This window comes from Capra hircus, chromosome 4, assembly GCF_001704415.2.
Source record: "Capra hircus breed San Clemente chromosome 4, ASM170441v1, whole genome shotgun sequence".
Lineage (NCBI taxonomy): Eukaryota > Metazoa > Chordata > Mammalia > Artiodactyla > Bovidae > Capra > Capra hircus.
In genome coordinates this window covers 88,685,348-88,713,341 of record NC_030811.1, presented here as the reverse complement: position 1 = coordinate 88,713,341, position 27,994 = coordinate 88,685,348, and the positions used below count along the sequence as shown (strand labels likewise).

General features: G+C 41.9%; 1 protein-coding gene across 3 annotated transcripts; it reads left to right on the top strand.

The window, feature by feature from the left end:
* Positions 1 to 27,994, top strand: GPNMB (glycoprotein nmb). 3 transcript variants are annotated; one of them, XM_013963196.2, is made up of 12 exons: positions 1 to 301; positions 5,646 to 5,798; positions 7,646 to 7,789; positions 9,317 to 9,481; positions 11,904 to 12,062; positions 12,395 to 12,706; positions 16,984 to 17,082; positions 17,859 to 17,961; positions 20,325 to 20,539; positions 24,272 to 24,365; positions 26,776 to 26,884; positions 27,642 to 27,994. In XM_013963196.2, the coding sequence occupies exons 1-12, from the start codon at positions 232 to 234 to the stop codon at positions 27,672 to 27,674; spliced, it is 1,656 nt and encodes a 551-aa protein (XP_013818650.2). In that variant the 5' UTR covers positions 1 to 231; the 3' UTR covers positions 27,675 to 27,994. The 3 variants fall into 3 exon arrangements, with proteins under 3 accessions (XP_013818650.2, XP_013818648.2, XP_005679106.2); XM_013963194.2 differs by lacking the exon at positions 27,642 to 27,994 and adding an exon at positions 27,084 to 27,514; XM_005679049.3 differs by lacking the exons at positions 26,776 to 26,884; positions 27,642 to 27,994 and adding an exon at positions 24,806 to 25,893.

Genomic DNA, 27,994 nt, shown 5'->3' with positions numbered 1-27,994 from the left:
GATGCCAAGGGTGAGTGAGTCAGAAGCACATGAGTAGAAGCGGTTGAACTCCAGAGACCAGATCAAGCAATGCTGCTTAATACCATCACATGATCCACCCTGAGGCTCAGTATTTAATTAAAATGAAGAGTGGAGCACAGCAAAAACCAGAAGAACACTGTTGTTCTTAGTGGATGAAGCCAGAGGAGTTACAAGTTAAACCTTGATTGCCTAGGTCTGTGAGAATTCAGCATGGAATGTCTCTACTGTTTCCTGGGATTTCTGCTTCTGGCTGCAAGATTGCCAATGGATGCTGCCAAACGTGAGTAACTCTCCGTTTCTGTCTTTAACCCATTCTCTGGCTATTGGCTGAAGTGACGGGTTTGTCTGAGTCTGCAGCTGGCCTTTAGGAAGCGTTTATGCTCACTTGTTTCCTCTGGAAATGGTCGGGGATGTTGAGAGCACAGCAAAATGCATTCAGTTCCATTCTTTGCTCCAGGGTCTTTGGAAGTGAAAGACGCATGGCCCCTCTGTTGTGGAGGTTTCTTCTAACAAAATTGCTACCTGCTCTCTTAGAGGCATTGGGAGGGTGGGGGTGTGAAGGGCACAGTCTCTGGCTTGAGATCACAGCCACACTACCCACTAAAGTTTGTCTGATTTCCATCCACCGGGATAGGGCCACAGACGAACTGAAGCCCAAGTCTGGAAACAAGCTTTCTAATCATTCCAATCCAGAAGCTGTTCCCAGTTCTGCCGAGGGAATTCCCTGGCAGGCCAGTGGTTAGGACTCCACACTTTCACTGCCAAAGGCCTGGGTTCAGTCCCTGGTCAGGGAACTAAGATCCCACAAGCTGCTCAGCCAAAAAAGAAAGAAAGAAAATCCTGCTGATTTTTCACAGACCTGCAGGAGTTTGCTGCCACTGTAGTGAGGTTACTGAGAAAAGAGCTGAAGCCCTGGGTCTCTTTCCTAGTTAGAGGCTGGGGACTTCTTAACAAAGGTGATGCCCAGACCAATGAGGAGCTGGTTGAAAAAGAGGAGTTTGTGACCGGAATGGAAGCCAGAGTTGTGAACCAACAAGCTCACAGGTGGCCCACTTGTCCAGTCCAGGGGATGTGTGGCCCCAGCAGCCCCTGTCTTCCAGGCAGAGGTAGTGCGGAGTGGGAGAAGGGAGTGAGTTAGATATCACCCAGAAGGTCCACTCTGCTTCACTTTAGTAGGGTAACAACCTTCGCAGGGTGAAAGTCCTGATTTTGCCAGATAACTCCATGAGGGGGCAATAGCCGGGGGAGGGGGCAGGGAGAGGTAAGAGCGGAGAAGGGGTCCAGCATGTGATCAGTTCGGTTTGGTTTAGTCGCTCAGTCGTGTCCAACTCTTTGCGACCCCATGAACTGCAGCACACCAGGCTTCCCTGTCCATCACCAACTCCCAGAGCCTGCTCAAACTCATGTGTATTGAGTTGGTGATGCCATCCAACCATCTTATCCTCTGTCATCCCTTTCTCCCACCTTCAGTCTTTCCCAGCATCAGGGTCTTTTCTAATGAGTCAGTTTTTCGCGTTAGGTGGCCAAAGTATTGGAGTTTCAGCTTCAGCATCAGTCCTTCCCATGAATATTCAGGACTGATTTCCTTTAGGATGGACTGGTTGGATCTCCTTGCAGTCCAAGGGACTCTCGAGTCTTCTCCAACACCACAGTTCAAAAGCATTAGTTCTTCGGTGCTCAGCTTTCTTTATAGTTCAACTCTCACATCCATACATGACTACTGGAAAAACCATAACTTTGACTAGATGGACTTTTGCTGGCAAAGTAATGTCTCTGTTTTTGAATATGCTGTCTAGGTTGGTTATAACTTTTCTTCCAAGGAGTAAACATCTTTCATGGCTGCAGTCACCATCTGCAGTGATTTTGGAGCCCCCTAAAATAAAGTCTGACACTGTTTCCACTGTTTCCCCATCTATTTCCCATGGAGTGATGGGACCGGATGCCCTGATCTTCGTTTTCTGAATGCTGAGTGTTAAGCCAACTTCTTCACTCTCCTCTTTCACTTCATCGAGAGGCTCTCTAGTTCCTCTTCGCTCTCTGCCATAAGGGTGGCTACACCGTGTATAGTGCTATGCTAGCTGCTCCACTTGCATCGGTCGTGGAGGGCAGATGGTCCTGCCTCTATTCCACGGGTGAGGAAACAGGAGCCCAGGTCTGGCTTTTCACCTGCTGAGCCCAGATCTAACATGGGAGGGTTCTGGATACAGGTACACACATTCCTCTTGCTTCTCCCTGAGAGAGAGAAAAGCCCTGCAACGAAGTGCAATCCCGGCGGCTGCTGGGTGGAGGAGGAAGAGGGGGCCACTGCTGGTTCCCGAGCAGGCCTGCCGGTTCCCCAGGAGACGGTGGGACTGATGGGGGAGCTGGGGGCGGGGCGGGCGGTTCCAGGAGCCCTCAGTGGTGGTGGGGTCTTGGATAGCGGATAGAGCGAGAGGGGGAGAGCATCAGGGGGCCAGGGTTCTGCCGCCAGCGCTGAGGCGGGAAGCTGGCTGACCTCCCAACCCCAATTCACCCTCCCGCCCCCTAACTACCGAGCCAAAGGTCTGTAGTGAGCGCCCAGGAAAGGGCCTGCGACTTCAACCAGGGGACCCAGACGCAAGCGCTGTGTCGGCGCGGGCCGGGGTTTGGCACTTGTCCGGCCGCTGAGCCGCGTGGGGCCTCGCAACATCCCAGAGGGGCTGTCCAGTCCCCTGTCCCAGGGGAGGGGGCGGGCCAGAGACAGTAAGGACGCACAGCGGGCTAGAGGAAGAAGGCTTTCGTGCAGACCAGACCGCAGTCCTTCCTGCCAGCCCTGGGTCTGGACCAGGAAAAGTGACTTAGCTCCTCTGACCTTTCCTTTCTTTGCGAAACTGTGTAATGGGATTCTTGTGAGATCAGCTACTTGAAATCATCCTTTTTTATTTATGTGTGTGAAGACTTGTATCTTTTTTCTCCCTTACTGTAATTCCTTGTGCATGGACCTGTTGTCCTTATTTACCTCTTGGCTTCTCTGTTGCCTTGGGACATGGTAGTGATCAACAAGCATTTAATAACTGATCAGTTCCCAGAGAAGAAGGCTAACGTGCTTGGAGGAGGAATTGTCTTACCTCCATGTCCGCTCAGGACAGACTCCCCCAGAGCCCGCAGTTGGGGAATGGAGCGACAGAATTTACAGGTCAGCACCCCTTGCTCAGCTCAGCAGGCAGATCAGCCTGAGGCTGGGTGGCAGTTTGACAGGAGGCCCAACCTATTAGCATTGCAACGAAACCTGCTGTGGTCCCTTTCACCTCGCCTTAAGACGATGTAGCCTGGCCACAAAAAGTAAGGATGGGTAGAATTTCGTGGTATATCAGACACCAAGGTATTCCTTTCCATTTTCCAATCATAGCCCTGGTAAAAGGAGGAAGGAGAAGGTACTGACAAAGTATTAATAGCTCACAAGCGGCGCAGCTGCCGTGTGACAGAGCAGGGCCTCTGAAGGGGAGAGGGAACAGCCGCATGGTGCTGGGTGTGTCCCCCACATCTTTCCCCGCCCCACTATCTTTTCAAATCTTACCATTGGGCTTTTGTTGTTGCTTTTGTTCTATTTTTTAATTCCGTTTTTAAATTTTGAGGCTATTTTAGATTCACAGGCACTTTTAAGAATAATACAAAGAGATGCCCGTGTATATACCCTTTACCTGGTTTCTCCCCAGGGTAACATCTTGCACAGCCATAGTACAATGTCGCAACCAGGGTACTGACATAGACGTAGTCCAAACAGCAAACAGTCCCATCACCACAGATACAAACCCACTTCCCTTTCTCACTCAACCCCACCTGCCAGCCCCTGGCAGCCACTAATCCATTCTCCAATTTTATAATTTGGTCATTTCAAGATTGTTAGAGAAATGGAAACTTATAGTATGTAATGTGGGAGAATTGGTTCTTTTTACTCAGCATAATTTACTGAAGTTGTTGCAGATATCAATAGTTTTTCTTTATCACTGAGTAGTATACCATACTATGTCATGTACCACAGTTTATCCATTTGCCCCACTGAAAGATTTTTTGGTTGTTCCAACTTGGGCTATTATGAATAAAGCTGCTATGAACATTAATTTACAGGTTTTTATGTGAACATAAGTTTCCATTTTTTCTGGGACAGATGCCCAAGAGTACAACTGCTTGGTTGCATAGTAATTGCATGTTTAGTTTTACAAGGAAACTGCCAAGCTGTTTTCCAGAATGGCTATACCATTTCTACCAGCAGTGTATGAGTGATTCCGTTACTCTGCGTCTGATGTCACTTTTAATTTTAGTCTTTCTGATAGCTATACAGTGACATCTCATTGTGGTTTTAATGTGCATTTACTCACTGGTAAATGATATTGAACATCTTTTCATGTGTTTACTTGCCATCTGTGCATTCTCATCTGTGAAATGTCTGTTCAGATCTTTTACCCTATTATTTGGGGGTTTAAAATTTTTTTTTTTTGCCAAGTTATGTGACATGTAGGCTCTTGGTTCCTCCCAACCGGGGATCAAACCCACACCCCCTGCAGTAGAAGCATGGAGTCTTAACCACTTGACCATCAAAGAAGTCCAATTATTTGCCTTTTTTAAACATTGTGAATTGTGAAAATCCTTTATATGTTCCAGATAGTATTCCTTTGTTGGAAATGTGGCTTGCAAGTATTTTCTCCCTGTCTGTAATTTACCTCATTATCCTCTTCACATGATGTTGCAGAGCAGAATTTTTTAATTTTAATGAGATCTGGTTTATCAATTTCTCTATTATAGATTAAGATTTTGGTACTAAGTCTAAAAATTCTTTCTTACTTAGAGCCTGAAGATTCCTCCTAGGCTTTTTGCTTCTTTACAGCACTGTGTGTTGAAAAGCTCTCTTTCCTCCATTGGATTATTTTTGCAAAAGTCAACAGGGCATATCTATGTGAATCTATCTTTGAGTTCTGCAGTCTGTTCTGTGGACCTATATGTTCATTCCTTGTCACTCTCCTTTCAAGTGTGTATCTCTCCTTGACTTTTGACATTTAAAATCAGAAGAAATCTGTGTTTGGATTATGCTTCTCACTCAGAATCTGAGAAATAGGAAGGCCTTGGAAGCGTGGGAAAAAACTGATCCTGGGAATCAAAAGTTACAAATTTTCATTTCCACTTGATTAGAGATATCTGTGAATGAATCATGTCACATAAATGAAGGAATTTGAACTAACTAATCTTAGCTCTTTCAATGTCGAACATTCTATCATTCTGTGACTCAAAATTCAACTGAATTTCCAGTTATGAACATTTATTAATAAACATAGATTCCCTTTGTTCCTCACTTTGTTCCTTTTTAGAGACAGATACTGCCTCACAGTATCACAGGACATTTGGTTTTTTGTCTGATTTGAAGGCCCAGAGAAGAAACCCTGAAATCCCACAGCCTGTTTCGTTGTAGCAGTTTCTGTGGCTCCCAGATCAATGTTCTTTCAGTGTTCATCTGCCTCCATTAAGAAGGGAATTACTTGCTGCTCCCTCCTCCTACCAGCAAGAAGGAAGAGAAGGCAGAGGCTAGTGGCATCCTTCTGGTATGGTTTCTCTGAATACCTGCTAAATGAGAAATAAGTAGACAAAATAATTTTTGTCAAATATTGTTATAGGTTTTCATGATGTGCTGAGCAATGAAAGACCTTCTGGTTATATGCGGGGGCACAACCAGTTAAATGGATGGTCATCAGATGAAAATGACTGGAATGAAAAACTCTATCCAGTGTGGAAGAGGGGAGACTCGAGGTGGAAAAGCTCTTGGAAAGGTAAATCAAAAGACTTAAACAACTGTAATTTCTTCTTCTTTTCTTTTTTTTAGTTTCAAGTGTATAATAGTGATTCAGTTTTTTAAATCGGAGTATCGTTGGTTTACAGTGTGTTAATTTCTGCTGTATAACAGTGATTCAGATATATATGTATATATATATTTATACACAGTCTTTTTAAAAAATATTCTTTTCCATTATGGTTAATCTCAAAATATTGAATATAGTTCCCCGTGCTATACAGTGGGACCTTGGTATGTACCCATTCTGTGTGTGCTAGTTTGCTTCTGCTGACCTCGAACTCCCCACTTCTCCTTCCCCTTGGTGACCACAGGTTAGTTTTCGATGTCCATGAGTCTTTTTCCATTTCACAGATAGGTTCATTTGCGTCATGTGTGATACTCCACAAATAAGTGATACCATATGATATTTGTGTTTCTCTGTCTGACTTACTTCACTTAGTATGATGGTCTCTAGTTCCATCCATATTGTTGCAAACGGCATTATTCTGTTCCTTTTTATGGCTGAGTAGTATTCCATTGTGTATATGCATCACATCTTCTTTATCCATTCCTCTGTCGGTGGGCATTTAGGTTGTCTCCATGTTTTGGCTATTGTGAATAGTGCTGCTATGAACATAGAGATACATGTATCTTTTTGAATTATAATTTTTTTCTTGCTATTTGCCCAGGAGTGGGGTTATTGGGTCCTGTGATAATTCTATTTTTAGTTTTTTTTATGAACTTCCATACTGTTTTCCACAGTGGCTGCACCAATTTACATTCCTACTAACTGTGCAAGAGGATTTTTCTCCACATCCTCTCAAACAGTTATTATTTGTAGGCTTTTTGAACATGGCCATTCCGACTGGTGTAATGTGGCACCTCATTGTAGTTTTGATTTGCATTTCTCTAAACATCTTTTCATGTGCCTATTGGCCATCTGTATGTCTTCTTTGGAGAAATGTCTACTTAGGTTTTCAGCCCATTTTCCAGTTTGGTTGTTTGTTTTTTGTTGTTGAGTTATATGAACTGTTTATATATTTTGGAAATTAATCTTCTGTTGGTCAAATCATTTGCAAATATTTTCTCCCATTCTGTTGACTGTTTTTTCATTTTATTTATGGTTTCCTTTGCTGTGTAAAAGCTTGTAAGTGTGATTAGGTCCCATTTGCCAAACAACTGTACTTTCTTATTTCAGTTCATGTTGTAGATTGTGAACTCTATTCACGGAAGCAACCATGAATGATAGTACACTAGTTATCAAGTGGGAGGCACCTGGGTTTGGCAAACTTCCCTTTATTGTCACAGTATCACTTTCTAAACTCCTCACTCTCCTCCACATACAGAGTTTAATCTCCTTAGAAATTTACATTTGGTACCTCTTGGAAGATTTTGGAAAGCAAGCAGGTTTAATGTGGGAATGGTCATCTTCAAAAGCTCTGAGATTCCAGAGCACTTTGACTGTCTCAAAAGCGTGATTTGTCAGAAAGTTATTATCTTTCCATTCATATCGAAAATGAATGACTCCTTCAGTCATTCACTTTGAAATTAAAAATTACAAACCTTTAATACTTGTTTCCTCAATCAAATTAAACAGATTTTTAATTATTTAAGTAATTGTTCTCTCTGTGGTCAGAGAGTTCTTCAGTTGGTCTGACTTTCCAAGTTTATCTTCTGGAGTGTTGTACTCTGACAGCAAAAGCTGGGAATCCTGCAAATAATTTGTTGTAAAGAGGCAGAAGGATCCTCTGGTCCTTATTTGTAGATTTAGCTTTCCTTTTTTTATTTATCAGTGAAAAGGAAAAGAGATGTTTGATCACTGAGCTCCTTGTTTCTATGTCCTAGGAGGCCGTGTGCAGGCGGTTCTGACCAGTGATTCCCCAGCACTGGTGGGCTCAACCATAACATTCGCAGTGAACCTGGTATTCCCCAGATGCCAAAAGGAAGATGCCAGTGGCAACATAGTTTATGAGAAGAACTGCAGAAATGGTAAGGAATGTTATTCACATCACAGGGATAGAATTCTGTTCTCAAAGAACAGCTTGATAGCTCTTTTTTGATCAGATCAGTTTCTGTTCACAGAAAAAACGTGGCTAGCACAAATGATAAAATGCATATATTTTGGTTTTGCTTTGCTCTTAGTTAAAGCAGAGAAGCTCTTTGTCCTAGTTAAAGAGCACGAATGATTACAGACACAAGGGGAATTACAAGGGGAATTATCTTGTTTTAGAACTCAACAGCCTTAAAAACTCAAGTAAGTACTAACATTCTTCAATCAGAAAGACTAGTAAGGGCAGTGATGATCTGATTTTATTACTTAGAACTTCTATTAAACTGCCAGTGGTTTATTTCTTATTGATTCATCTTCTGATGAGGAAAACAATAAATTCTGTATAGAAAGAGTTTGATAATTTAAAAGTATTGTATTTAGTAGCCTGTAACTTTTTTTTTTTTTGCTTTCCCCCCGCCAAACAAGTTGATTCTTACTAATGTTTCAAATGACAATACAGTTCTCTTTTACATGAGAGTCCACATAAAAAAACTTTTACATGGGAAGTTTTATAAAGTATCTCTTACCGTTAGAAGAAATGAGAGCTCTTGAAAGAAATGACTGATTCCAGGTGTAGGACAGGACACTAGCAGGTGAGCCAGGGACATCTTGTTGTGCCAGTAAACAGGAAGTAATGGGGATATGTCACAGGGACACAGAGGCAGCTTGAGGGGCCCCTACTGGCCATGCGTGGGACAATTTAAGAATAAAAAATATAGTGGTATAGTAGACAGATAAATAAAAGGCTCTTCATAAATGTCAGTGAACATTAAGAAAAAGAGGATGAAAAGATTGTTCCAGATGAAAGTATATTGATCATGACTTGTTTAAAGTGGAAAATGTCATACGTACAGAAAAGTAGGGAGCAAGTAGATCGAAATTCAGCAAGTTTAATGTTTTTTTTTTCTGTTTGCTTCCATCTATCTGTATTTCTATTTATACATCTTTTATCTGAATCGTTTGAAGAAGTGAAATAGCCGTGTGTAGGATGTGACCCTTGATTGGACTGTGGTAGGGGTGGTAATGGTATGCTTATGAAGGAGAATGTCTTTATTCTTAGAAGTGTGCTGAAGTCTTTAGGCGAAGAAAGTCATGATGTCAAATGAGTTAGGAGGAAAAGCTATAGATAGAGAGAGTGAATCAAAATAAAAAGGTACAGCATCCCTCAGTTTGGTTTGAATATGCTTGTTATTTGGAGCCCCAATATGAAGATAAACATATTAAATGAAATCTCTGAGCTTTTCTGAAAAATTGGTTTCTATAAAACTCATTGAAATACAACATGTAGGCAGAAAAAGACCCAAGTCATAAAGGTACCATTAGATGAATTCTGAATATTAGGATGTTCATTGTCTAACCGTATCTCAGCTAGTTATGAAAACATATGAACATTTATTTAATTCAGTGGTGAACCTTGAGCATTCTGATCCAGATGACAATCATGGCGTGCCGCTTTCTCTGTTTAGACACTGGTGCATCTCCTGACCCGTATGTTTACAACTGGACAGCGTGGACAGAGGACAGCGACTGGGGAAACGACACGAGCGAAGGCCACCACAACGTGTTCCCTGATGGGAAGCCTTTCCCTCGCCCCTGGAGAAAGAACTTTGTCTACGTGTTCCACACGCTTGGTTGGGCTATTACAATCCCCCCTGGTTTCTTCTTTGCCTTTCCTTAAAATTTTTAATTTTTTTCTTTTCTCCTTCTATTATTGAGAATTATAACACCTGGAGTTTAACAATTACTCTTTTAACTTTCCTTCAGTGAGGGATAAAAAAAATTCTTGGTTAGCCTTGCTGTTTCTCTAGGATATCAAATAGTTAAAAGGAGAAAAGACAGGTTTGGCTTTCTTTAAAAAAAAACAAAAACAAAAACTACTCAATTTGTTTCTGTCTAAAACAGTAATATGAAAAATGATATTTGAATGGCATGTGGATGGTCATTTGTTGATTTATTCCTTAATTTCTTATGTTTTAAAAAGAATTTTAAAGAATTAGACTTGTACTCTTAGTAGAAATTTTGGAAAATGCAGAAAAGCACAAATGAAAAATCAGTCAGCATAATTCATACCAGAGATTATCATTGTTAACAAGATGATGCTTTCGCTCCTAGTATTTCTTTCTTTTTTCTAGTATTTAAGATCATATACATACTTTGGTCAAAATTATGAGCATTGACTAAAATTCTTATGCAGCTTGTAGGATCTTAGTTCCCCAACGAGGGATCAAACCCAGGTCCTGACAGTAAAAGTGTTGTGTCCTAATCACTCAGGAGACCACCAGGGAATTCTCTAAAATTCTTTATATACATTATTTTAATGACTGTATAATATTTTATCATATAAAAGTAAAATAATCTAAATACTCTTCTTCTTTGACATAGCCTATCTTCTTTTTTTTTTTTAACCACAAGTGGAATCCATTTTGCTTTATTATTAGTGATTTTTTTTTAGGAGGACTAAATTTAGGTTGTTATTAACAAAGTTGCTAAATTCTTAGTTAAAAATCTTAGGTTCCCTCTGGTTCTGAGCAGTTCAAATCTGCTAGCCATCACACAAACTCCAAATTTCGGAATGTTTTGTCAGTCTTAATGAATTTCAGACAGCTTTTCTTTCTTCAATTATTTACAAATCAAAGCAACAGATTAATAATACACTCCAGCTGAACAAAGTACAAAATACATAACAAATGCTATGCTCGTTGATTTAAAGCACATTTTTTAGGGCCTTGTGGCCCTGAGACTGTGGCCCTGACAGGTAACTCTCCAGGTGGCATTTCTTTGACCTGAATTGACATTTATCATGTGCATGGAGTCACATGAGCTCACTAACACTTCAGAGTCTGTTTAGCCTAGTTACCATCCGTTAACTTGATAGTTAAGATGTCTTTATTTAATCAGCCGTTAGTCCAGAAATTGCTGTTTTCATAACAAGATTGTTTTGAATTTCCTTTTTATGCTGAAGTCTCAGAGTTAACGGATATTTTCTCTCAGCTAAGCGCTGCCACTGTGGTCTACCTCTGGGTGCCAGAACTGGCATTTCCTCACATATCACTAATTCTAAGAGACATGTCTTCCCCCTATAATCTCTAACAGAACTGCCTCTGCATTTCAAGGTAAAGGGGGATCCTGAACCTTTACTGACACCTTTTTTTTTTTTGGCCATACCTCGCGGCATGTGGGATCTTAGTTCTCCGACCAGGGATCAAACCTATGCTCCCTACAGCAGAAGCACAGTCTTAACCCTTGGACTGCCTGGGGAAGCACCCTCTTTCCTGACACCTTTGATCATGTGATGAACATGGTCTTTAAACATCCCCATCTTACAAGTTTCCATCTTCTAATGCCTTTTGTTCCAATGACACATCTATGACAGGCGCCTCAAAAAGATTAGAAAAATCTTTGAGCCCTAAAGGAGAGAAAATTACTGTCACTAGCTAGTCAGTGGTGGTCAGATTTAGGTTACAGTTGGAGAAAGAGAAAAGACGCAGGGGCCCTGGAAATGTCAACAAAACTACTTCATTCCTTTTCATGCCCACCATACCTGTTTCTTTTTCATCGCTGCATTTTCATATACAAATATTATTAGAAGGTGGAGGAATCTAGTTCCCTAAAATAAAAAAAAGGTTGCTTAGCAATATATCTGAACTAGTAATATTATTACAAAAATAAGGTAGATTTTTGGATATATTTTTTAACTCCCTTGGACACTTCACTGTTACATTAAATGTATTTTCTGTGGGAAGCACATGTATTTCAAGTGCCAGGTCACTTACTTATAGTATTTGTCAACTTAACATCATTATCCCACTTAAACAGCTCTTTTCATTTTAGTCGACTATATACAACTACATTTATTTATTTGTGGGTTTTATAAGGTTTTATATAAAAATAAGCACTGTCTTCCTTTCTGAAGGAACCAAGACTGCATCCCCACCCTGCTGTTCCTTTCTGAAAACAATCTGTAAATGGTAGTTGTTAGTCTTTAAGGAACATCAACTTTCTAGAATGATCATATGATGTAGCCAATAACTAAACATTTCTATCTTCTCAAAGGTCAATATTTCCAGAAGTTGGGACGGTGTTCAGTGACAGTTTCCATCAACACAGCCAATGTGAGTCTTGGCCCTCAAATCATGGAAGTAACTGTCTATAGAAGACACCGATGGGCATATGTTCCCATCGCAAAAGTGAAAGATGTGTATGTAGTAACAGGTGAGTGATATGAGCTCTGAATTAACTGAGGACGAGGCGCTGAGTTCTGGTGATGTTAGTGGGTTTGAAAAAGAATATTTGAAAACCAAATATTCTGGGTTGAGTTACACTTCATCTGGATTCCTTCTCAACCTCATATATTTAATAACATATTCCATCTGTGTTTTCTAAAGTAAACCGAGAAAACTCTAGAAAACTTGCATTAGAAAAGGAGAAACGATGCTGAATTATCCCTCGTTTTAATTTCCAAACTAAAGGCGCTATTGAAGTCACCCACTTAAAATCAAGCAATCATGCCCTCTTTCTTTCTTCTTTTTGGATGTACATTTTAGATCAGATTCCTGTATTTGTAACTATGTCCCAGAAGAACAATCGAAATTCATCTGATGAAACCTTCCTCAGGGACCTCCCCATTACGTTCAATGTCCTGATTCACGATCCCAGTCGCTTTCTCAATGAGTCTGCCATTTACTACAAGTGGAACTTCGGGGATAATACTGGTCTGTTCGTTTCCAACAATCACACTTTGAATCACACCTATGTGCTCAATGGAACCTTCAGCCTCAACCTCACTGTGCAAGCTGAAGTGCCTGGACCTTGTCCTTTGCCTTCACCCAGACCTCCAAAAACCACCCCTTCTTTGGGTAAGTGTTTTCCAGGTTAATTTTTGTTGGCAGGCCTCCTTAACAGCTAGCAAAAAATTGATGTGGTTTGTATAATTAGATCCTTAGTTAAAGAGATTATGTAAAGACTCTGCAGTGATTCCATTTTCTGCTGTTGATTTCCTTTAGTTACTTATCACGGTGTTTAGTTGTTAGAATACGGAAGAAAGGAGAATATGTTGAAAGTCACTTGGTGGCTCGTATACAGTTCTTCGACCTTCCTAATTCTCACAGTTCCTTGTTATGTATGCAGGTGCTTTTCCCCTTCCAGTCCTTCACATTTCTGGTTGCCTCCCAGTTTTTCTAGTTAAGAGGAGACACATTATCCCCTCATAAACATTCAGGCCATGCCATTGTCCTTTCTCCCCTTCCACATTCCCTCCCCTATTTCCATTCTCCTCACCACCCTGCCCACGTACACTCCATGTCCTGTGAAAACTCAACCATGCTTAGAAGTAGTTTACAAAGGGCTCAAAAAAGAATAAACCTTGAGAATATTTCTTGGCTGGCAGACTGGAGAGATTCCAGACACTAAAATTATTCTAGATATAAGGCATAGTTAATTAAATCCCAACTTATAATAATACACGGGGACATTCAAGAAGTTCTTGAGCATTTACTTTGAGAAGCATCAGCTTTCATCTAATTCCGCACCCTACCCCAGGCCGTCACCATCCTTCCCCATCAGCGGTGAACACGTCCTCCATCCAGGCATCCCAGGGATGGCAGTAGACTGACATCTTCTCACTGGACACAAGAGGGTGCCATCTCCAAGTACACACAGAACACTCCATGGTGATGTCCAGACTTGTTGCAGTTGGCTTTTTTTTAACCCAAACCTGTTAGATATAAATAATAAACTGTTATTAATAAATAAGTGTGTTGTTAAGAAAAACTTATTAAGTCAAGCATAGCTAATGCCAGACACTGTAAGTTGTTACTGATTTTGCTCGTTTTTTGAAATACTTTTAATTATTAAATGAATGCATGTTCCTTAGTAAAAATTCAAATTCAGAAATTTCAAATAAAAGTGAAAGCTCCTCATTCTCTCCTCCCAAGAGTTAAACCCTGTTAAGAGTTGTTTTTTTTTTTAATAAATTTATTTATTTCATTTTTGGCTGTGCTGGGTCTTCGCCGCTGTGCAAGGGCTCTCTCTTGCTGTGTGTGCAGGCTCCTCGTTGCGGTGCCTCTTGTTGCAGAGCACGGGCCTTAGGGTGCAGGCTTCAGTATTTGTGGTGTGCAGGTTTAGTGGCTGCACAGGATGTGGGATCTTCCCAGTAAATACAAATAGGATTTGTGGTTTTAATTTTTAGGTAGATGGGTTCACACAATATATATTGCTTTACAATTTGCCTCTTTTCATTTAACAAACATCACAGACATCTTTCCATTATCAGTACATGTAAGTGTAATTCACATTATTCAACGACTTATTTAACCATTCTCTTACTGATGGACACTTCAGTTCATTCTAATTCGTATTATAAATATAACTGCCTTGAACAACTCTAAACATATAGCTTTGTTTTGGTATTTCTGGAGAAGAGTCAGTTTATTTATCTACAAGAATTGATGGTCTTCCTACAAATAAGGACACCAAGGGTAAAATTCAAAATAAATTACAGATGCTTGCTTTGTCTGTCTAGAAATTCCAGAATGGTAAAGGTCTTAATGTTAGGTCATTTAATGTTAGTCTATTTTGAATTGCATTTTTATAAAGCAAGATTATTTTTCTTAGAACATATTTATGTCATAACATATGCAAAAGATATTTTAAGTTAATGAAAGAGTATTTTAAATGTGTAATTATTTTCTATAGGTTAAACAATAAGATAGAAGGTAGCAACCTTATGAATTCATTACATTATATAGTGAAAGAAAGCTGCTTGACTTCATCTAAAGGTGTTAGATCAACCATAATCAATCCCAAATGCCGTAAAACAACTGTGAGACTTGGAGGGACAGAAATATGTAATGGGACCCAAGGTGATGATAGGAGTCAGCCCATGACTTGAGAAAGTGGTTAGAGTGCTTGTCCTCTGGGGGAGAGAGCATTTTTAGCTACACAGACCATATTAACAGACTGGGGTTGTTGAGCAATGGATTACTATTTGACCAAAAATTATGTTGTCTCTGCTTTGGTAAGGGGCTTCCGAATAATTACAGCTATTACATAGAAACCAAATGCAACCACAGGAGTGAGACACAAGCAAAGTTGAAGTGATGATTCAGGGGGATAATTACATTATAGGATAGCCAGGTATGCACTAGCTTTAAGCCACAGAATTCTCTTCCCTTAGCTAACAGTGCCACTGATCATTTTTCAGACTTTTGTGCACAGATCTAAAAAGAAAAACCTTTCCAAGACTGATGCTAATCAGTGTTATAATATATATATGATATATGTATTTATGCATGGCCTCCCTGATGGCTCAGTAATAAAGAAACTGCCCGCCAATGCAGGAGACTTAAGAAATGTGGGTTCAGTCCCTGGGCCAGGAAGGTTCGGTCATGGCAACCCACTCCAGTATTCTTGCCTGGAGAATCCATGGACAGAGGAGCCTGATGGGCTACAGTCCATGGGGTCACAGAGTCCATCACAACTGAAGTGACTTTGTATGTGTGTGTGTGTATAATGTGTATATATATGTCATGTTGTATATATAGATCATGTTATATATATATCATATATATATATCATCTATGTATGTGTGTATGTGTGTGTGTGTATGTGTGTGTGTTTATATATATATAATCTCCTTGCAGTCCAGGGGACTCTCAAGAGTCCCATCACAATTCAAAAGCATCCATTCTTTGGCACTCAGCCTTCTTTATGGTCCAAACTATAAAGGAGTTTTCTAGGGAAGAGGCAGCCATCCCTAATACCCTTCACAAACATATCTTTTGCTTTGGAGCTCATCTGTTAAATCTCAGAATACAATGAATGAGATTACCTGCAACTTCCAAACGACCACCTTGAGACTCAGGGAATATAGCCAACTCTGCCACAGCCTGCCCTGCTGATAAACCACACCTACATCTGAATCTGACATGATGTCAGAACCTTTCTGGGTTTTACCCAAACAGCGTTTCCCAAAGTGTCTGCCAGAGAGCACTCGTTTCCAGAGTTGCTCTGAGAGCTGCTCTGCAAAGTTCCCTCTGAGCATAGGAGCATCACAGGCACACTTGTTCCCCACTAGAGGCTCTGAGGCCCTGGAGAAATCTCCCAGTTGGCTCCATCCTTACATACTCCTGTGTTAAAGCTGCAGCTCTTAAGCTTTGATTTCCCCCAAACTGTGTCCATTTTCATGTCTTTGGAAACATAAGAGACATAATGTTGTATTTTCAATATTATATTTTCTTCCCAGTCTTTTTATCTTGCTAATGGAACACCAACACCTCATTTAGAGCCTTTTAAATTGTAACTAATAGAGCATTAAATTCTTTGCTCTAATCACATTCAAAGGGCTATTTTTCAAAAGTATCTTGTAGTCCCTTCTTTCCTTCCTCACACCTCTGCCCATCACAGTAACTGTAAGACTTCGAGAATAGAAACCTAGGATTCATGAGACATCCAAATGGGGAAAGAATTGCCCTTTTCCATGTTGTTCGCTTCTTAACATTTAAAATTATGTGTCATATATGCTATAACACATGTATATCTAAATAAGTACATATATAAGAGCATATTGGGACAAGGAAATGAATATTTATCAACTACTTCCTATGTGACAGACATGAAAAGCAAGTTTTATATGTCTTCTCTATTTAAGTTTAATAGTTTAACCCTGGTAGGTCAATAAATATTGTTCCTGTTTTACAGATGGGCAAATTGAGGCAAGGAGAAGTTAAATGATATGCCCATGGTCTCAAAGAGCTGAAAGCAAGGGGCCTAGAATTTGAGCCCAGAATATGTTCTTCCAAAATTACAATATAATTTTATCTATTGTGGCCTGCTTTATTTCATGATTATTATGTTACACATTTTTAAATGGCTTCCACCTTTCATTTGCTATTTATATTTGAACAAAACATGGGACTGTGTTTGCTTACATAATTTAACAATTTTATAATATAGCTCTCACATCTCATGAATTGTTACGCATTTAGTTCAAATTTCTGAAGCAATTTAATAGTATAGAATTCTTGATGTTTTTCTAAAGAGCAAGTAAACAGACGTTTAGATCTTCAGTTATATCATGGACATCTTTTGCATTCTCAGCAACTAATCTAAAAATCTTTCTATTTAAACCCTCTAGTAACTGCTGGTGACAATACCCTGGAGCTGAGGGAGATTCCTGATGAAAGCTGCCATATTACCAGATATGGCTACTTTAAAGCCACCATCACAATTGTAGGTAAGACCGTGGGGGAAAGATGTTAGAATCCACCTTGGGCAACCCACTCCCTTCCCTGACCCCAGGGGTGGGTGGGGTTGGGAAGCGAGGGCACCCACTCAAGGTGCTACCACACATGCACAAAAAAGACTCCACAGCTTCTAGACTTCCACCTGCTTTTCCAGCCTTCCTTAGACGTCCCTCTAAGGGGTGAAACAAGGTCCTCAGTGGAAAAGAACTCTCAGTGAGGCCCACTTGGCGAGGAGCCTCCGGGGGGCCTGGACCTCCTCACCCTGTGCTGCTCAGAAATCTGAACGAATGTGGCCTGAAGGAAGGCCAGCTGCAATTTCCCACAGCTCCTGCTTTCCTCTTCTGGGTGATTTCACAAAGTCAGACGTCCTGTGTGTAAGAAAGGGGGATGAACAGAACAGCCACGCAGGGCTGTGCGCGAGGGGCACTGCTCACAGGTGTTGGGTGGGGCTACAACTCAAGCTGTATGCCCCGGGGCTGAGCCCCTCAGCACAAGACACAGTGGATGGGCCTCCCTTCCTCCAGGGTCATCTGCCTCCTGACGTATACACAGGATCCAGGAATAAAGGTCAAGCTTGGACTGAAGAACAGTTCAGTTTGACTTTGAAAACGCTGCCTGGACATGTATCCAAACTCTGGGATAGCTTCCCAAGTCTGGCATGGTGAAAGGCTGTGTTCATTTTGTTTGGCCTTCTGATTTGTTAAGAAGTGGTTTGGTTTGCAGTGTGTATTTTGATGTGTTTTTCTACGGGGCATTGTTCCTTTAGAGGGCATTCTAGAGGTTAACATCATCCAAGTGACAGACGTCCTGATGCCTGGGCCACAGCCTGACGACTCCCTGGTGGATTTCGTTGTGACCTGCCAAGGGAGGTGAGTACAGTCTCCGAGGAAGGAAGGGGCCAAGTGAGAACCCCAGGCTGAACAATGGCCTTCACACACCTCCCACTTGTTAGGTTGATTTGGATTCTGTGTGCCCAGTTGCTCACTCAGTTCTGACTCTTTGCGACCCCATGGACTATAATTTGTCAGTCTCCTCTCTCTGTGGGATTCTCCAGGCAAGAATACTAGAGTGGGTTGCCAATTCCTCCTCCAGGAGATCTTGCCAACCCAGGGATCAAACCCAAGTCTCTTAGATCCCCTGCATTGGCAGGCAGGCTCTTTACCACTAGCGCCATCTGGGAAGCCCCAGATTTGCATTCTAGTTGCTCACTAAGCCAGAACGAGGAAGGGCCCTCCCAAGTGCTCTCAAATGTGCACTTGCTTTGCTAGAGTTGAGCGAGGCTCATCACATTTAACTGCTGAATAATTACGGATTGGACAGTTACTGTGTCCTTAACATTTTACTTCTGTTTTCACGTCAAATCCTCACACAATCATACGAGTCTTCTCATTTTACAGATTGGGCCATCAGATACACAACGGCTATAGTACCTGTCCAGATGGTGGGTACCCGGCAGAGCAAGGTTTGCAGGCTCAGAATCTCTGAAGTTCCCTGAGGCTTCTCTGGAGTCTGGGGAGCCAGTGTGAAAGGGCTGTGTCCTTGTGCTGATGAATAGCAATGCCTGATTACCCTGTCTATCTTTAAAACTTATAAAACTCTTTCTACTGTATTACATAATTTGACTTCCTGTGGTTTTGTTACAACTATAAACAATAGGGACTTCCTTGGTGGATCAATGGTAAAGAATCTGCCTGCAGTGCAGGAGACGTGGATTTGATCCCTGGCTTAGGAGGATTCCCCTGGAGGAGGAAGTGACAACCCACTCCAGTATTCTTGCCTGGGAAATCCCTTGGACAGAAAAGCCTGGCAGGCTACAGTCCATGGGCTCACAAAGAGTCAGTTGCGACTGAGCATGCACATATATAGATAATAGACTAAATAAAAAGTAATTTATATATAAACACTATATCAGTTAACCCATTAACTATTTAAATAATTTGAATATAATAAATGAATCAAGGAATTAAAATGTATGTGTATATGATATATATGGGTTTCCCTCATAGCTCAGTCGGTAAAGAGGTTAAGAATCTGCCTGCAATGCAGAAGACCTGGGTTCAATCCCTGGGTCAGGAAGATCCCCTGGAGAAGGAAATGGCAACCCACTCCAGTATTCTTGCCTGGAGAATCCCATGGACAGAGGAGCCTGGCAGGTCGCAAGAGCTGGACATGACTTAACAACTATATGTATGTATCTATGTGATGTATAGATTAAAGAATGAGCTGGTATAGAAAGGAGGCCACACTTGATCCAAAGGGAGAGCTCCAGGGAATTCTCTGGTGGTCTAGTAGTTAGGACCCTGTTTCCACTGCAAGAGGCATGGGCTCATCCCTGGTCAGTGAACTAAGATCTGGCAAGCTGAGTGGTGTAGTGCAAAATAAGAAAGGAATAGCTCTGAAGCTCTCTGAGTGGGGGAGAAAATGGGAGGACAGAAAGGGAGAACATCCTGACTGGAGAGGCAAAGGTGCTGCCAGAGGCCAGGGGTGAAGAGAGCATGAACTCATCTAAGTCCCTGAGCCTGTATCAGCCTAGCTTCAGAGCCTGGTCTCTCCATTCAGGAAGTCTACTCAGACGTGAAACAGAGGCTAAGACAGTAATGCATGGGAGCTGACTGGTTACAGGGACAGCTGTCAAATATCCTTTATGCAAATCCCAGCTCCACCTCTAACTGCTTCTGTGACCAGAGGCCAGCGAGCTCTCCTCCCAGAACTGGTTTGCACCTGCTGCATTGGGCTACCATTACTTGCCTCATCAGGTTGTCGAGAGGAAGAGACAAGGCCGTGTCACTTCTCTGAAACTCGGAGCCTTGCACACAGCAGGTGCTGCGTGAACAGCTCTGGCTGCTGCTGCTCCTGTAGTCAGATGTCTGCACAGGCCCCACAGGGCCGACTGGCATTTAGTACCACCTCAGCCTAACACCTAAGCCACCTGCATCTTTGAGTCTCTAGGGAGCCAAAGAGGAGAAGCAAGTTCCCAGCAGGCCCTTGCCTTGGGGGAAATAATTTCCTCCTCCTTCAGTCCTAGGGCCTCACCTTCCTGAGCATATAGGGGAAACTGGCTCATACACATCCAGGCTTGTTTAAGAGTAAATTGTATGTGACAACTTTACATCATATAGTTTGAGTAAGACTAAGGTGGGATTCAGTTTCACAGAAGTGTAATTATGTTTTCCTATTAAACTGAGGTCATACTCCCCTCTCTCTCCCTCTGGATGTCGTTCACACCCCCCAGCATCCCTACAGAGGTCTGCACTGTCATCTCTGACCCCAGCTGCCAGATCACCCAGAACCCAGTCTGCGACCCTGTGCCCATGGAGCTGGGAGACGCGTGCTTGCTGACGGTGAGGAGAGCCTTCAGTGGGTCTGGGACATACTGTATGAACCTCACTCTGGGTGATGATGCAAGTCTGGCCCTCACGAGCACCCTCGTCTCTATCACCAGCAGAGGTAAGTTTTGTTTTATGGTTGTACGAACATTTCATGTTGCAGATAAAGCATGGGTCTGATACTAAAGCTATTCAACACTTCACTCTCAATGTTTAGCTTTATTTCAGTGTAAAATTCATTGAACTGTCATTAATGTGGATTTGAGAAATGATATTACAATACAATAGCAAATCTACTTGGGGAAGGGATGAGAGAGAGAGAGAACGTATGAAATAATGGCCAAAGGAAAGCCTTGAAAATGTTTTGTTCATTTACTTATGGCTGTGCTGGGTCTTCGTTGCTGAGCGGGCTTTTCTCTAGTTGTGGTGAGCAGGGGCTGCTCTCTAGTTGCGGTGTGAAGGCTACTCACTGCAATGACTTCATTCTGTGGAGTGCAGGCTCCAGGCACTCGGGCTTCAGTAGTTGTGGAGCATGGGCTTAGTTGCTCTGCATCATGTGGAACCTTCCCAGGCCAGGGGTCAAACCCGTGTCCCCTAAATTGGCAGGAGGATTCTCAACCACCAGGACCACAAGGAAAGTCCAAGAAAAGCCTTTTGATGAAAAAAATCAGCTATGATCATGGACAAGTAATAATAGGATGTGGTCACTGAATGCTTGTATAGGTTTGTATTTCAAAGGGAAAGTGTAAAGCCGAACATCAAAAAAATAACAATGTTCTCCAATTAAACTATAACAAAAGGGAGACGTGAAGCCAAGAGGAGAAACGAGAAACCAGGTGGACTCTTGGCTCCCTTCTAAGTTACCATGGACCCTTCTTTTCTTTCCCAAAGTCTACCAAGCGTTACAGTGAGATTGGAAACAAACCAGATTACCCAAGTCCTTAAATGTTCAGCAGACAGACTACTCCTTGTCCCCTTAACCTCAGAGGGGTAAAGTGTTGACAAAGTGGATGAAGGAATTTCACTGAGAAATTCCCGTTCACTGGTGGCTGTTTATTTTCCCTAACCCCTAGGGACTTTACCTGGTGACCCTAACTGACTTTCACATGTAACTGGCTATGTTGTAAAATAATCCTTTACTTCGTAAAAGAAGTGCTTCATGGTGGAACGGAAGGGACAGGTAAAATTGTGCCACATTACAGCATGTGTTTTGCTCTTAAATTATTTATTTATGTATTTGGCTCAGTTGAGTCTTAGTTGTGGCACATGGAGCTTTAATCTCTGTGGCAGTATGTGAGACTTTTAGCTGCGGCATGCCGTTCTTCACCTGCGGCATGTGGGATCTAGTTCCCTGACCAGGGATCAAACCCAGGCCCCGGCATTGAGCGCATGGAGTCTTAGCTACTGGACCACTCGAGGAGTTCCCACTTTGCTCCTTAATTTGAGTATTGTCGAATGACTAACTCACAAATAATTCTTTTGGTCTTGGAGTCTATCTTATAAAGTGAAATGTACTTAAATATATATTTACTTATTAACAGTATAAAAGGCAGCTTTAACCTCATTGAAAGAAAAGCAAAAGTAATAATGCATATAATTATTTGCTTGAGCGTTTATTGTTGGTAAGAGCCAAGGTGTACATTAAAAAAAAAAAAAAAGAATGCAAACATATCCTGCTTCCTTGAAGGCAGGATACGTGGGGCTTGGGGTGCAGGACTGGGGAGCAGGTCAAAAAGAGGTAGCCAGAGCCTCTGTATCCTACTGAATGTGGATCTCCTAGGCCGTCACTTTCAGGAGCTGCTGGGGTCATTCTTGTGCTGCCACAGCTGCTTTTAAAACTGCCTTTTAGAGTCCTAACCTAGTCCATGAAGCTTCCTCAGTTCTGGCAAATCACCATTCTCTTACCTGGATTAGATGCTTGGATATTTGCTTTCCTTTAATACTTATTGTAGTTATCGATAACTTTAGGTGTGACCTGGACTGTTTTTTTTTTTTTTTTTTTTTTTGGCTGCACCGGGTCTTAGTTGTGGCACGCAGGACCTTTCGTTGTGTCAAGTAGGATCTAGTTCCCTGACCAGGGATCGAATTGGGGTCCCCTGCTTTGGGAGCACGAAGTCTTAGACACTGTACCAGTGGAGAAGTCCCTGAGCCGTTCTGTGTATTTATTTATGGTTGCGCTGGGTCCTAGTTACCGCGTGCACGCGCTATTTATTTACGGCTGCGCTGGGTCCTAGTTACCGCGTGCACGCGCTTTCTCTAGTTGAGGCACATGGCGGATAGTCTTTGCTGTGGTACTCAGGCTTCTCACTGTAGCGGCCTCTTTTGTTGCAGGGCACAGGCTCTAGAGCGTGGGCTCAGTACTTGTGGGGCATGGGCTTGGTTGTTCTGTGGCATGTGGGATCTTCCTGGACCAAAGATCGAACCCGTGTCCCCTGCATTGGCAGGTGGATTCTTAACCACTGGACAACCAAGAAAGTCCCCCTGAGCCATTTTTAAAATCCAAAAAAAAGGAAGGAAAGAGAGCTTTTAATTCAATGGAGATTGTAGACTGATGACTTGGGTTTCAGAGTCAGAATTTCAAAAGTTGATCATTGTTTGAAGCCAAGCCCATAGACTTTTAGCTGAAATGCCTTAATCATTGATTCACCGAATGTTCATGAATCACCCGGAATATTTTCAACAAATATTCATCGGGTATCCACTCCATGCCCAGCACAGCTCCAGGCACCGCACAGACAGTTCTAGATAGAGTGGGAACAAGGTAAGGAAGATCCCCGCCTTAGTGAGCAGCAACAGGGAATAAACAAATAAAATGATATTGTGAAGTCAATGAAACAGGCATGGAGAGTGACAAGCATGGAAGAGAGGACACAGAGGCGGACTCTCTAGATTGGGAGGTCAGGAAAGTGCCGCCAACTTGGTGGCACCCGCTTGGCAAAGGGCCTCCTTTGAACTGAGACCTGCATTTCAGGAATGAACAGCCCATCTAGATCTTTATGCGCCACTGATAGGGTTTGGCTTTATTCTATGTGCAAGGGGAACTGCTGGCAGGGCTGAAGCGTGATCTGATTAGTACTTTTAGATGGTCATTCGGACGGCTGAGTGACGCCAGGGTTATTGGAAGGTAACAGTGCAAGTGAGCAGATGATGAAGATGTCCTCACAAGGGAGAGGGCTGGTGGCTGGAACTGTGATGGTGGCGGAGAAGACAGAGGGAAAAGAGACCAACTTTGCTTGTACTTTGGTGGCAGAGACAAGACTAGTTGATTTGCTGGGTTCTGGGAGAACAAAGAACACGTAATCCAAAGAAGTAATTGTGATACAGTGTGGTGGAGGCAAAGGAAGGGTGACAAGGAGAGGCACGACAAAGGCAGGCATGACCCAGTGCCCTCATGCATGGCTAGCAGGCACTGCAAAGGGTTAGATGCTGGTGAGAGCTGGGCGATGGGCATTCCCAGCAGAGGGCATGGAAATCTGAAAGAGCGTGGGGACGATGGATCTTTATCCCAGCTGGAAGGTAGGCAGTGGAAGATGAGGCCAGAGAAGTGGGCAGAAAGTTCATGAAGCCCTTGGCTGCATGGGCGTGGCTGGGTTAACTCAGACCAGAGCAGGTGTCTTCAGGACATGACATCTTCTAAGCCCTTAACACAGTGTTCCAGACATGCTAACTCATTCTCTAAATGGAAGATAAGCTTCCCTGAAGACTATGTATTATGTAAAGGGAAAGATTACTGAAAGCTCAGAGGAGCCGTATATCTTCTGTTTGCTCCCTTCCTCATTGATTTAATTACATTACAAGCAGCATGTCCTCTAGGTGGAAGCTGTCACTAATATGACCCTGCTTCTGTTTTAAGACCCAGCTTCCCTTTTAAGAATGGCAAATGGTATCCTGGTCTCCCTTGGCTGCTTGGCCGTACTCGTCACTGTGATCGCCTTTTTGATGTACAAGTAAGTTGCTGGTTCTCACACTTTAAATCACTAGAGTATATTGTCAAAAATAAATGGCATATTTCTGCACAAGTGGGCTGTTTTCCCTTTTCTGCTTTGAAACATTTTGTGTGTGGGAAGAAAATCTTCTACTGAATGATGAATAGCAAACTAGCCTATTAATTTTGCTGTGGTTTTTTTTAATCCCTAAAAATGCTACCAAATGTCAATAACTTTACCAAATTGTCAGTTTAATGCTTAACATATAATCTCAAGTTATAGTAAGCAGGCACATTTCTTGCATAAAGAAGAGAAAATGTATTCTCATAAGACAACACTGTCTTAAAAGCCATAAGTTAAATGGAATGAACGATTCTGCACTTGACTTGTGAAAGATTTGTAGAAAGCAACCTTTTCCAGCTGGAGATCTTTTTTTAATCTGTCCAACACATTGCTTTCAGAAAACACAAGAAATACAAACCAATAGAAAACAGCCCTGGGATCGTGATCAGAGGCAAAGGCCTGAATGTTTTCCTCAGTCATGCAAAGACCCTGTTCTTCCCCGGAAACCAGGAAAAAGATCCACTGCTCAAGAACCAACCAGGAATTCTTTGAATCTTCAGCCTTACTTCTGACCAACAGCTCATCCTCAGCACCATTTATGTCAGCTTGCTGGAGTGGATGATGATAACTTTCTAAAAAGATTAATGTAAAATATAGATTGTGTGAGGGAGTTCCAATTTTTTAAAATTTGTATAGGTTAAATGACATTTTAGGGACATGGCTGAGGTTGCATGTAGTTTAATTCTTTTCCATGTTATATAGCTGATAAAGCCAATTAATAGAGCTTCCTTTCATGATGATTTATGTTTCACTTGCAATGTCTTAGGTAATCACTAGGATAGATACGCTATATTCAGAGTAGCAGGAGAAGGTACTATTCATTAGAGTCTGACCTAAGTTAACTGGAAAGAGAGGCTGGACATGTTCTAGCTTTCCATATAACCATATACATAAAACCAGTGAATTCCTGTTCTGAAGGTCATGGTCCAAGCTCCCTGAATCCTGTGTCAATGAACATGCATGAGCTCCCAACAGAACACTAACAGGTCAGCTTTTAGTAAGCTGTGCATGCTTGCTATACTGAAAAAAAAAAAAAAGACTAGGCTAATAAATGTATGAATATTATCATGACTGCCTGCCCAGTCCAAATGTGTAAAGGATCAGTACTCGTTTATTCATTTTTCCCGTGGACATTTATGTGGCACTTTCTGTATACCAGGTGTGTTGCCAGGCACATGGCCTCATCCTCGTGTTGACAATCTTGTGGACACACCTGAATTTCTGTAGACTCTGGCACTCATAGTTGACATGATGTGTTATGATTTCCCAAAGAAGGAAGTCTTTCTGGTTTCCCTACCCATTTCTCTATTCCAATGAGAAACGTGATCAGTAAGGATTTTACTTTCATTTGTAACTGAAACTACCCTGTGTCAGTCATGACATTCCTTTTTCTTTCCTGAAAAATAAAGTATGAGAAGAGACCAGATCTTGGAATTATTTTTCTAATTTTTGTTTGCCTTTCAATTTTCCTGTATACTTTTGACACATAAAAAGTTGTGTAACTTTGTCCCACGGAATGCTGATAATTTCTGAGTATTTTATGTTTTTAAGTATATGATACAATAATATGAAATTTTGATGAATTATGTATATATATAATTACACCAGTCTAAAAGAAGATTTTCTACAAGCAGTTGTTCTGAGTCTTTGTTTGAATAGTCAGTATTATAATAAAACTAAATGTGAGAGGATAGTTCTAGGTCATAGATCAGCAATCATTTTCTGTAAAGGGCCAAGTAGTAACTATTTTAGGCTTCATGGGCCATATGGTGTCTGTTGCAACTACTCAACTCCAATGCTGTAGCAGAAATGCCATCATATACATAAATGAAAGGGCATGGCTTTGTTCCAGCCTGAGCATATTGACAAAAGCAGGTGGCGGGCCAGATTTGGCTTATGGGCCATAGTTTGTGGACCTATATTCTAGGCTAAAAGAATATAGAGACGCAATAACCAAAAGCCGTTTAGTAACCTAGATTACATCCTAATATTAAAAAAAAAGAACCATGAAAGACATTCTTTGGGGCAACTGAGGGAAATCTGAATACACTCTGGATACCAAATGCTATTACAGAATTGTTAGTTTTCTTAAGAATAGGTGAAGATTTTCTTAAGGAGTTGGTGTGCTGAGCTTCCTATGCTTAGTTGCTCAGTCGTTTTGGACTCTTTGTGACCTCATGGACTGTAGCCTGCCACGCTCCTCTGTCCATAGGAGTTCTCCAGGCAAGAATACTGGAGTGGGTTGCCATGCCCTTCTCCAGGGGATCTTCCCAACTCAGGGATTGAACCCAGGTCTCCCACATTGCAGGAGGATTCTTTATCATCTGAGCCACCAGGGAACGTCACTTCACAGGGCTCCTGCAGGCTGCTCTGGAAGAATGAACGGACATGAAAAGTACTGCGTATATGGCATAACGGTACGGATACTACATGTGGGAAGCAGTGTGAAGGGGCTTGCCATTTTTATGATAACTAGGAGGCCAGGTCATTCATACCTGAAGCAGAAAAGTAATATCAAGTTGCAGCAGAATCACTTGTAGGTTTATTAAACACAGACTACTGAGCCCAACCCCCAAAATTATGGGTCCAGGCCCCATGAATTCTGTTTCTTAACAGTTCCCATGTGATGTTGGTACAGCTGCTCCCAGACCTAACTTGGAGAAAACAGTAGTCTTGAGATCCACTCTTGCCTTCTCCTATCAACAGAGGGCAGCAGAGAGCAGCATATATACAGTCAGTCACCAGGGAAGCCATTGAAATCCTCAGGAAACCTCCCTCGGTTTCAATCTAACAAATGGCAGGAGAGAGAACTGAAACCATGAATTATTTAGATTTATATTCTCCGTGTGACCTTGGCAACAAGTCATTTAACTTCCACCGAATTGCTATCTGTGAAATGGGGGAAGTAACCTAAAAGAGAGTGGGATGGCTTGATTAATGTCTGCTGAGAATTAGAACTTCCGAACAAAATTGAAATGTGTAGGTAATAAATTATTCTGGGAATTTCTTACTCCTCAGACTCTTAATAAATGTCTGCATTTTAAACACTTCCGACTCATTCATAAACATTGGTTGCCCTCATTGAATTTTCAATTGTTTAACAGTTTAGAAGGCAATACTTTAAATGCATTCATTATATCCGGAATATGTGATAACTCCAAATCTATGTGACAGGCTAAGATGAGAAGATGGCTATCCAAGGAGTGAAGGTGCCCACCTTCCGACGGGGCCTTTGGGAGGTAGGAAATCATTTCAAGTTTTTTCAGAGTGGTCCAAAAGCTGCTGGAATAGATAACCTAAAAATTCAGAGACTGCTTTCCAGGAATCACCCCTTACAGACTGATTTTGATCCTTCAACCATCATTAATTGAGTGCCGCCATGTCCCAAGCTCTGGTCTGCAGGAGACAGAGCCATGAACAGGAAACAAGGACTCTGCTTTCTCAGATTTGAATTCTTACTGCAATGAGAGCCCTACCCTCTGGCCTGGAGTCCCCCCATCCTGTCCACCACATTGGGCTCATCTAAT

Coding starts and splice junctions, on each gene's coding strand:
- GPNMB (XM_013963194.2), top strand. CDS start 232: ATGGAATGTCTCTACTGTTTCCTGGGATTTCTGCTTCTGGCTGCAAGA. Junction 12,707..16,983: donor AAAAACCACCCCTTCTTTGG/GTAAGTGTTTTC, acceptor TAAACCCTCTAG/TAACTGCTGGTGACAATACC. Junction 17,083..17,858: donor AGCCACCATCACAATTGTAG/GTAAGACCGTGG, acceptor TTGTTCCTTTAG/AGGGCATTCTAGAGGTTAAC.